The sequence below is a fragment of the Drosophila kikkawai genome, chromosome 3R, assembly GCF_030179895.1.
Source record: "Drosophila kikkawai strain 14028-0561.14 chromosome 3R, DkikHiC1v2, whole genome shotgun sequence".
Taxonomy (NCBI): domain Eukaryota; kingdom Metazoa; phylum Arthropoda; class Insecta; order Diptera; family Drosophilidae; genus Drosophila; species Drosophila kikkawai.
Window position 1 is genome coordinate 6,181,694 of NC_091731.1, and position 12,038 is coordinate 6,193,731.

General features: G+C 38.3%; 1 protein-coding gene across 3 annotated transcripts in view; it reads right to left on the minus strand.

The window, feature by feature from the left end:
- Positions 1 to 1,009: 1,009 nt before the first annotated feature.
- The window catches only part of LOC121502250 (proline-, glutamic acid- and leucine-rich protein 1), a 41,415-nt gene continuing 30,386 nt past the window's right edge, over positions 1,010 to 12,038 (minus strand). For all 3 annotated transcript variants that reach the window (XM_070286951.1, XM_070286952.1, XM_070286953.1), the window contains 3 exons: positions 2,170 to 2,311; positions 1,955 to 2,115; positions 1,010 to 1,896 (listed from right to left, as the gene is read on the minus strand). In XM_070286951.1, the coding sequence (XP_070143052.1) occupies positions 1,089 to 1,896; positions 1,955 to 2,115; positions 2,170 to 2,311 (1,111 nt within the window). In that variant the 3' untranslated portion in view covers positions 1,010 to 1,088. The remainder of the gene's footprint in view (positions 1,897 to 1,954; positions 2,116 to 2,169; positions 2,312 to 12,038) is intronic.

Here is a 12,038-nt window from a genome sequence, read left to right on the forward strand (position 1 = left end):
TGGAATGATTGGTAATGTTTGCCTGACATGGCCAGATAGCGGCATTAGAGCACTAACAAAAAGCCTAGTACATAACAGCCGACACAGCTTTTTAGAACCAAGAACCGGAATATAGTGTTCCGAAGGATTTTGACGCGCTGAACTCAAGTGCGGCTTCAAAATTTTTCTATACGTCAGGGTTTCGAGATATTTTAACCTAAAAGTGCAAAAAGCACGATTTTTTAAGGGGGTATCCTGAATTACAAGGTCAAAAAAATCGATTTTTTGTTTATTGCTTAGCTTTATTGCTTATTGCTTATTGCTTATCGATAGATAAACTATCTAAGAATATACCACAAAAATTTCAGAAGCCAATTCGAAGTATTTTTGAAGATACAGAGATGAAAGCATTTTTACGATTCTTTCGAATTGGCGGGAAATATAACAAAAAAACTTATTGACCGATTGAAACGAATAAAGGCTTATTCTCTTTAGAATTAAATTCTCTTCTATTTGAACTAAAACGGTTGTTGAAAACCGCTTTTTTATATTTTTTACAGCATGTTAAAGTCAATATTTTATCCCGAAAAATGCATTTTTTTTTTAAACCTGAATAAAAGTTCCGATTTCACGATTTTCTCCGGTTTTTCTTAGTTCATTTAGACAATGCACTTATAAAAATTGAAATTTTTTTGGATTTTTTGTTTTAGACAAGAATTACGAGCTGCACATTTCCCGCCAATTAGGGACTGCTGTGACGAGGCGCTTCAGTGAACTACTTATAAGTCCGCCATTTTGAAATATATATATTTTTTTTAAATTTATTTAAGCACTTTAAATATGTATAAAAATACACCAAAAATTGCAAGAAGCTTGGTCGTTTCTTTACCTTCCAAAAAAAAATCGCGAAAAACAAATAATTTTTGCCTCCTAATTCAGGATACCCCTTAAGGTACATTTGAAGGAGTATAACTTTAATAAGATTTTTTGTTTTAAAAAATTAATAAGTGAGAAATAAAAGTTCGCTGTATTCATAATCAATAAGAAGTAAATATGTATTAACCATTATTTCTGTACATTTTTTATAATCGAATATAAAACCTTGTACATTATTTTAGTTCAGAAACAAATGATGCTTCTAATTCTGCAATCATAATATCATCGCTTCCGTCTTTGCAATTTGATGTTTTTAAAGATATTTCGTTTTTCTCAAACTTCTTAAGGTTCTTATTTTTTAAAATCTGCCAGGTATCTTCTACATTTTGCTTGGCATTTTTCACATCATTGCTTAATGGTAAAAATGTGACTTCATTTTCCCTTGCAGTTATTTGTTTAGAATCATTATCAAAACCATTTCCAAAAGATATCGATCTATTTAATGAATTATTATCCGGACGTATTGTATTCAGTTCTTGTTTGCTCATTATCATTAAATCCGCATTTAGACTACAATTTGCATTGAGAATGACACTTTCACTGCTATTTCGAGAAAGATTATCTATCTTATCTTCTTCTTCTATTTGGTTAGACAATAATTGATTACTGTTTTGCAGACTGGATATTTTTGACAACGATTGTTCCTTGGTTCTTACATTTTCATTTGCTGAATTTAAGTACCGATTATCAGTAAAATTTTCTTTAAAATAAATATCGCTCTTATGAGAATGAATCAATTGCTCTAGAGCTTCAAAGTATGCGTTTTGGCTTAATTCGATGCTGTTATCGCATAAACGAAATGCGCCCATAAGGCTTATTATTATTTCCACAGGTGTAGGGCATCCACAATACCGCGATTTCGATAAGAAAGTGATAAATTTGTATAATTCCAAGCGATCATTCCAAATACCACTTGAACATGGCTTTGTCATCTGATTTGAAAGCATTTGTATACTAATATCCAAAAGAGTGTTGTGCACGTCCTGTAAGAAGTATTCTTTAAAAAAAATCAATTATAAACTTACAGAATCTTATACTTTCCTTCAAAGCAAAACTTTTTATCATGTGTCCAGATGATGATAACAACTGTTGCAGGCAAAAATAGGCTTGCTGGCGAAGCATGTTATTATCTTCATTTCCGATGGAGACGTCTAACATAAGAAATACTTCACCAAGATGTTGTTTATGTCGCTTGATAGACTAAGGACAATAAAAGTGTTTTTACAATTTAATAATTTTCTTAATCATATTTACCGAAAACGAATTTTGGGTCCGCGGCATTAAGTCGATCATTATTTCTTTTATAACAGCCTCTGAAATAATTTCGGAATGGCTTCCTTCTTTCAAGGTCAAACACCATATTGACACGACTCTATAAACTGTCGTGCGTAGCTTGCTAAAAATAAAAAAATAAAATAAGTAGTCAGGTAATAAATTAGTAGCCACAAAATGTTTTTTTTTTTTTGTTTTATATTTAAAATTGGTTACACCAATATCAGCAATCGCATAAATGTTTGATTACAGTTAGATTTTCGCCTCATTTTAGTGAATTAATTTCAATTAGAACATATATGAAAAACTCATTTCCATACAAGTTGTTTGCCATTGGAACGACCTCCTAAATAAATAAATAATATGGCGTGAACCACACTATGACTAAAACAGGAAACGAAGCTAACTTCAATATCCTTGCATATTTTAATTGGATCGCATCAATTTAAACGGATATTTTTAGTAAAGTGCATAAGTTATTTATGAATAAAGACGGAACTTTTTATAATTTACCTATCTCCTTATATTAGGGATGTCGGAAATATATCATAATATCGATATTTTTCCTCTTAAAAAAATATTATCGCGATATTTTTTGGGCAAAAATAGGCGATATTGTTATTTTTGAGATGATATTTCCGATATTTTATGTTTGGTCGGTTCAAAAGCAGAAAGTGAAGAAAAATGCAAATTGTGAAAATGAGTTCGCAAAAGAGTCACCGATGAAATCATTAAGCAGGTGATTGGAAATAAACAAACAAAAACATTAGCTTCGTCTGGAGGAGAAATAAAAGCTTTCTAAAACTGCACAAAGGACCGTAGTCCAGTACTCCGAAAAAAGGAAATGCACAAATCACAAATATCAACTATGCTCATGCAAGCCTAGGTGGCATTAAGTTGTCCGATCACGCCTGGTAGTTCGGTTTAATCTGAAGGGTTGGATTCTGCTATGAAATGTGTCGTATGACACCAAAAAGATTGGCAACTTGTACTTGTTTGAAGGTGGCCACAGTAAATGTTTTGCTATGTCAGCGGTTGATGGGATGTTGCTACACAAGAGATACGGCCACATTAATTTCTCTAGCATGAAAGAGATGGTATCCAAAGGGATCGTTCGTGGGATAGATAATATTCAGTTACCAGAGAATATTATTTGCAAAACGTGCATGGTTAGCAAAATCCATGTCCAACCTTTCCCAACAGCAACAAGTAATCGGGCTAAGGAGCTTTTGGAGTTGATACACGCAGATGTATGTGGACCTTTCCCAACACTTTCTCTCGGAGGCTCCAAGTATTTCCTGACTTTCAACGACGTTAAGTCCAGGAAGATTTTTGTTTACTTTCTGCGTGGGAAGAACGAGGTGCTGTCCAAATTCATCGACTTCAAGAATCTGGTGGAAAGGCAGACAGGAAAAAGGCTTAAATGCCTGCGGAGTGAAAACGGCGGAGAATTTGTCAACAAACAGTTTGACGAATGTCTCAGGCAGCAAGGAATTGACAGACAGCTAACAATATCGTATACTCCCCAGCAAAATGGAGTTGCGGAACGGGCAAATCGTACGGTAGTGGAGATGTCGAGTTGTCTTCTGGTTCAAGCGGGTCTGGAAGATTCTTTTTGGGCAGACGCTTCGGCTTATTTGAGAAACCGCTCCTCCACAAGCGCATTCGAGAGTATGACTCCTATGGAAGCGTGGACGGGTAAGAGACCTTGTGTAAAACACCTAAAAGTTTTTGGATCTCTTGCAGTTGCTCTGGACAAGGATCCGAGGAAGGGCAACAAATTTCAACCTAAGGGCAAAGAGTACATTATGGTTGGGTACTCTGTGGCAGCCAAAGGGTATCGACTGTACGACCCAGCAGCTCGACAACTGGTTGAGAATCGGGATGTTTTATTTGATGAACATCATGACGTGACATCAAAGGGTGATGCTGTGACGATTGAGCTGGAGGAACCAGAAGAGACCTGCCAGCAGCAGGGACCCGGAGATACAGAAATTGTTTCTGACTTATCCGTCGATCCCGACAGCTCAGATGAGAGCACGGATCAGTACGAGAGTGCTGAAGGTAAGGACGAGGAGGTCGTGGAGGAGGCACGCAGGGGCCCCGGTCGCCCAAAGATTATCCGGACTGGGAAACCTGGACGTCCTAAGAAGCAGTACAACATCCTTGGCGCACTTGTTTCGGAAAATGTTCCGATTCCATTATCCTGCAAAGAGGCGATGGAGAGTACAAATGCCAAGGAGTGTCGTGAAGCTATGGCAAGAGAATATGAATCTCTGGTTGCCAACCAGACTTGGCAGACACAAATCTGCGATGCAAGTGGGTGTTTAACGTGAAGCGTGATAAAGATGGCCAAATAGAACGCTTCAAGGCTCGATTGGTAGCAAAATTATGCTCCCAGCAGTTTGGCGTAAATTACCAAGAAACGTTTTCGTCGGTATGCCGATTGGAGAGTGTGCGATTCATTATTGCACTGGCGGCGGAGCTCAAGCTACATCTTCACCAAATGGATGTATGCACGGCGTATCTCAACAGCGATCTGAGTGAGACGGTCTACATGAAGCAGCCGGATGGCTACTCAGATGAAAAGAATCCTGATAAGGTATTGCTGCTGAAGAAAGCAATATATGGTTTGAAGCAGTCAGGAAGGGCCTGGAACGAGAAGCTAAATGGCGCACTGGTGGATATGGGATTCGTTGCCTGTGACAACGAGTCATGTTTGTACAAGCAGTTTGGAGAATGTAATCTATCAATAATCCTTGTATATGTTGACGATATACTTATAGCTTGCCAATCGCACGAGGATTTGCTGAAAATCAAGAGCAGCATTTCACAGTCATTCGAGTGCGTTGACAAGGGTCCGCCTAACCATTTCCTGGGCATGGAAATCGAACAAGACGGCGAACTTGGAGCGATTACTTTGGGACATACGCAATACATGAAGGACTATTGCATGCCCATGGAAGCGAACATTGCAAATCGGCGAAGACACCTTTGGATGCTGGTTTCCAAGTAGATTGCACAATCCTGCAGTGCAAAAAGGTGGATCCTACTGTTTATCAGTCCGTAGTGGGAGAGCTTATGTGGCTAGCTCTTACAACAAGGCCAGACATATTGCATTCGGTGTCTAAATTGGCACAACGGAACCAAAACCCGCATACTGAACACATGGCTGGCATAAAGCACATCTTTAGATATCTCTCAGCCACGATTGACAAGAAACTGCACTTCCGGCAATGTGGTCAATCGTTCTGTGGATACGTGGATGCGGATTGAGCAGGCGATAGACTTGACAGGAAGTCTTACACTGGCTACATCTACCTGTTAGCAGGTGGTCCGATTTCTTGGCGTTCGGAAAAGCAGCGAAGCATGGCGTTAAGCAGTACCGAGGCGGAGTACATGGCTCTATCGGCGGCATTCAAGGAGGCGATTGTCAGGCGAAGGCTGATTATGGAGATCGGATGCGGAGACAACGACACCCCGATCGTCGTGTATGGAGATAATCTGAGTGCGCAGGCGTTAACCAAGAATCCTGTTCATCATTCCAGAACAAAGCACATTGATATATGTACGTTATCATTTTGTCAGAGAAGTTGTTAAGGAAGGGCAAGTTTTGTTAAAATATAAATGTACAACTGTAATGATAGCAGATATTTTGACGAAAAACCTTCCAAAAACGAAACACGAAGAGTTTATAAAAATGTTTAATTAGTTTTGAGAATAGTTTTTTGTAAACAAGCTTGCATTGAGGAAGGGTGTAGAAAATAGAATACCCTGAATATTTCTCTCTATACAATGCACGATTGTATAGGTATAGGAAAGAGATCTTGAAGTATCTATATTTGTCTCGCTCTAAGGAATAGAGAATACTTTTACCACTTTTTGTTTCCTCTTCAACTTCAATTCAGTCGCAAATAAAATTCCGCAGCATACACACGGTGTTCTGATTTCTCGCTTTAAATTCTGCCGCTCAATACTTATTATGTTTACAGTTTGACAGGTATAATTTTACATTCACATCTTACATTTTCTCTACATCTACCGATTGCTTCTATGGCAGCTATATGATATAATTGTCCGATTTTTATAAAATTTATACCAAAATTCTGAAATAATAAAATAAGCTTATATCTCAGAGTAGATGAAAATACGTTGAAAAACAACAAAGTTATAATTTCTTTTAATTTCCCAATCTTTCCTATGACAGCTATAAGATATAGTCGTCCCACTTTCATAAAATTTGAATTGAAAATCTGAAATAATATGATTTGGCCATATCTCAAAAATGGTGCAAAAATGTTGAAAAACAGCCAAGTTATAATTTTTTTCTAAAAATGTATCGAACATTTGTATGGCAGCTATATGATATAGTCGTCCGATCCGACATGTATAGCAGTGAGAGTATATAGAAAACTATATGCAAAGTTTCATTCAGATAGCTTTAAAACTGAGGGACTAGTTTGCGTAGAAACGGACAGACGGACATGGCTAGATCGACTCGGCTGTTGATGCTGATAAGGAATATACAAGGTGCGTTCCAAAGTAAACAGGACTTTTTTAATCTAGCACCATCTAGTGGCGTCATCTATATGTCAACTGGTGCGTTAGAATCTGCTATCCTTTATCGACTTCCAGTACAAATTTCAAGACATTTCATCTATTGGAAGTGAGGTTATTGCGTTTTAAGTGTCAGTATGTTTTTGTCATCGGTGCGAAAATGAGCTTCGAACAAAGAGCCTTAATGTTTTAAAATTGGTAAAACTTTTACCGAAACGTTTCAATTGATAAAACAAATTTATGGCGACGATTGCCTATCCCGTGGCATAGTGCACGAGGGGTTTCAACGTTTTCAAAGTGGTAATGAGGACATAAATGACGATGAACATGTGGACCAACCAAAATCCGTGATCACCGAAAATTCCATCGAAATTGTGCGAGAATTCATAAAAAATCAGCCGAAATCATCATTGAAATATATGGAAATAGAATTGAACATCTCCAAAACATCGATTTATCGCATTTTGACCGAACATTTGGCCTTACAAAAGGTGTGTGCACGGTTTGTTCCGCATAAATTGACTAACGTCCAAAAATTGCTCCGCTTGTGTCCGACTATTTGACGAAAAATCACATTTTAACCATCAACCACTCCCCGTATTCACCTGATATGGCACCGTGCGACTTCTACCTTTTCGGAAAAATGCATTTGCCGGTGAAAGGAAAGCGTTATGCAGACGTACAGGCCATTCAAAGGGCTTGCACCGGCATACTGGCGGCCATACCGGGCAACGAGCTAAAACACTCGTTCAACATGCTTTTGGACCGTGCAAAACTCTGTATTAAAACAGAAGGAGACTATTTTGAATAAAATAAATTTATTTTGCCGAAAAAACTATTTGTTCTGTCTAATTTTTAAAAGTCCTGTTTACTTTGGAACGCACCTTGTATATACTTCATAGGATCGGAAAGGTCTCCTTCACTGCGTTGCAAACTTCTGACTGAAATTATAATACCCTGCAAGGGTATAAATATCGGACGTCTCGGACATATTCCTTCTCTTCCTTCAAAGTGAACGGACGTGTTTTTTTCTTGCGCTCCCGATTTGTGTAGAATTTGCCTAAAAACCTCCGGGGTTTATTAACATATCATATTTGGTGTTTCTAATAATTCAAGTTCACTTCGCGTGTGCTACTACTTTTCTATTTTGTGTTATTTAATATAATTTAATTCAATTTAAATTGAATTTTAGTTTGGGCTGCTGCGGTTGCTTTGCATTTTGTTCATTTTGCATTCCCTTGTCGCGAAAGCTACACATAAACGGTTTTAGGCAGTGCTTATCTCACGCTCTCCCGCTCTCCCGCTCTCCCGCTCTCAGCTATATGATATAGTTGTCCGATTTTTATGAAATTTATATCATAATTCTAGAATAATAAAAAAAGCTTATATCTCAGAGTAGATAAACATACGTTGAAAAACAACGAAACTATAATTTTTTTTTCTATTTATTTCTCGACCGTTCCTATGGCAGCTATATCATATAGTGGTCCGATTTTGATAAAATTTATACCAAAATTCTAAAATAATATGGAATGGCCATATCTAAAAAGTGGTGCAAAAATGTTGAAAAACATCAAAGTTCTAATTTTTTTCTACAAATATATCGAACATTTGTATGGCAGCTATATAGCAGTGAGAGCATATGGCATATGGGACAGACGCTACCTGGATTTAGTGGCGGTTTTTGATGCAGCGAGTGCCTGCTGCCAGGCTTGGTCTTCTGCCGGCCACTATGGCTCAGCCGCAGATCAGGGATCAGGGGTAGGGAGATACATGCGCGTGCGGAGTCCCTCGTTGGCCAGGAGTTTCCCCGTGGCTAACCAGGTGGGAGTTATACCGCTCCTGCTCGGTCGCCAGAGCCCCGTTTAAAGGTGTACCGCAGAGCGGTGGGGTTGGCTGTTGGTCCGCTCCTTGACCTTTACCACCTATTTTATCCCCGTGCTCAAAATATAATTCGCTGTGCTCGAATAGGCAGTTCTTTACTAATGCTATCCGTCTGTGGAACTATCTGCCACATAGATATAAGACAATTGGGTCGCAACTCAGTTTAAATCTCTAATAAAACAAGAAAGGAAGCTAACTTCGGCACGCCGAAGTTTGAATACCCTTGCAGATTGGTTTCGATGTTTATATTATAGATTTAAATGGTGAAAACACTCACAAAACAGAGTTTCATTACATTTTACCTATACTTATTATGTTTACAGTTTGACAGTTACAGGTTTACATTCCCAGTTTTACATTTTCTCTACATCTACCGATCGGTTTATATGGCAGCTATATGACATAGTTGTCCGATTTTTATGAAATTTATACCATAATTCTAGAATAATAAAAAAAGCTTATATCTCAGAGTAGATAAACAAACGTTGAAAAACAACGATTGTATAATTTTTTTTCCTATTTATTTCTCGACCGTTCCTATGGCAGCTATATCATATAGTCGTCCGATTTTCATAAAAATTTTACCAAAATTCTGAAATAATAAAAAATGGCCATATCTAAAAAATGGTGCAAAAATGTTGAAAAACAGCCAAGTTATAATTTTTTTTCTACAAATATATCGAACATTTGTATGGCAGCTATATGATATAGTCGTCCGATCCGGCCCGTTCCGACATATATAGCAGTGAGAGCATATAGAAGACTATATGCAAAGTTTCATTCAGATAGCTTTAAAACTGAGGGACTAGTTTGCGTAGAAACAGACAGACAGACAGGCGGACAGACAGACAGACGGACAGACAGACAGACGGACGGACAGACAGACGGACATGGCTAGATCGACTCGGCTGTTGATGCTGATCAAGAATATATATACTTTATAGGGTCGGAAACGTCTCCTTCACTGCATTGCAAACTTCTGACTGAAATTATAATACCCTGCAAGGGTATAAACATATGAATTATTAATACCAAAAAACACATTACTACAAACACCGTCATTGCCAGGGATCGATCCACTCATTAATATTGCCGACCAACGCTTTAACCAGCACGACCACAGGACCGATTAAATGTGTGATGCACAAACACTAATATGAATTTGAAAGCCTTTTGATTCTCGTCCTAGCAAAGCCAAATATGAAATTTCGTCTCAAAATGTGTTGCCGCGTTCACGCACACATACACACAAAACTCACTTACACTTATGCATTGTGTGCGTAATAAACGAAATCTAAAAATAGAACAAGCAAATCATTCCCAGTTTCCCCTCGCCAACAAGCGTAAAGCAGGCAAAGCATGTCAGATGCGCTATCTATATAGTTCTATACTCTTGGCTTATAATCTATTATTTTAATATTAATTGTAATATTCTCTAACAGAAGGGGGGGGGGGGGGGCTGCTCCCGAATAATGACCCTCTGCGTCGTCTCGTCCGTGTTCCGGTCAGCCTTCTGGCCAGTGGGTTGAGATGGCTCCGCAATCTTGCTCGGTGTCTGGCTGCAATGGAGTTGATTGCATCTCCAACTGCAGGGACTTTCAACTCTTTCTGTATGTCTTTGTTCCTGATGTATCACTCGGCGTTGGTGATCCTTCTCAGGAACTTGGCCTGGAAAGCCTGGATCCTTCGAAGATGCGTCCTGGCTGCTGTGCCATAGATGATGACTCCATATCCCTAGATAATTCGACTAATAGACTTCTTACCACAACACATCATGATTTTATTGCTAGCTTGTTTGACATTTCGCTGTCTGAAATCAACCAAGTACGAAACTCCTTATAGCGATTTCTTGATCTTTGCTTTGTCTCTGATCCGGCAAGAGTTAGCAAGATTAGCTAGGGTGGCACCCCTGACGCAACCCGAATGTCCCTATCATCCTACTTTCGATGTGACTATCTACATTTTTACGGCTGTTTTATGGAATACATCTGACTGTCCAGCCCAAACAGTCCTCTGCTTTTGCAAGACGGACCTCGTACGGTCCGATCTGTACATACGCACTGACATGGCTGCAGCCGTGGTTATTTTTTTACAGTGCTATGAACTCATTTTTTACTGAACGTGTTCCGTTTTACTATCCATCAACATCGAATAAGCCTCAACTTTTACCTGGCTGTATGGTTAGGTATTGTAAGTTAATTATTTCTCCATGTCAACATGGTTTTATTCAGTGAAGGTCAATAACAATCTCTTTAGAACTTACTTCCTTTATTATAAAGGGCTTCCGAAATAACTTTCAGACAAAAGGTTCTCTTTATAAATAAATTTTCTAATGTTCTTAAGGTTACATCTGACGTCCCGCAAGAGTCATTTGGGTCACCTATTGTTTCCATTATTTATCAATGATCTGCCCGAAGTTTTGACTGACTCCAGAGTACTTATGTACGCTGACGATGTCAAACTTTGTGTGCAATATAAGAACGCTTCTTGCCAGTCAGACCTTCAGGCAGATCTTAACAATTTTCAAACGTGGTGCCACGTGAACTTATTAAACTTAAATGGTTCTAAATGCAAGCTAATGACATTCCCCGGTATCGTTCCTACGCTAAACTGCTGCTCTTTGGAAAAAATTAATATAGTTGATGATTTAGGTGTCCGTCTGGATCCTAAACTTGATTTTATCGATCATAGTTCGTGCATGGTGAATAAAGCCAGGGGTGTTCTTGGTTATGTTCTATGGTCTATGTTACAAAATCTTTATATACTTCACTTGTTCGTCCTATCTTAGAATATGGATCCTGCGTTTGGAGCCCTCAGTATGGCGTCCACAGTAAACGCATAGAATCGGTTCAAAAGAACTTCTTACTTTTCGCGGTGTAAACTGGGATGCAAACCAGTGGTTACCGTCTTATTCTAGTAGACTTTTACTAATTAACTTACCATCTTTAACTAATCGTAGAACCATGCTAGGTATTACATTCTTATACAACTTAATCCGGGGTGACGTGGAAAGTACTGACTTGCTCGGTCAGCTAAATTTTCATGCATGAACCCTTTAGAGTCCTCTGTGCAAATTATAACGATTGGTACACAATAATATCTAATGTTGATAGCCTCCCAAAACTAAAAATTTTAATCTTAACCTACTTAGTACGCATGCAAGCAACCAATCAGGCAGCACGCCAGTAGTAGTTTAAATAAAAAATAAACAAGCAACAAAGATTTCTGAACGGAACGGAATTGGTGGCTTTGATGGATCTGCCACGACGCACAGTAGCGCCTTTTCTCATTTAGCGTTGCAAAAATCATTCAAAGGGGATCAAAGTGCAAAAAATATTTTTTTTTCAATGAAAACAATTTTTAAAAAATATTTTTCATTTAATTTTTTATGTTTATTTTTATGTATTTGC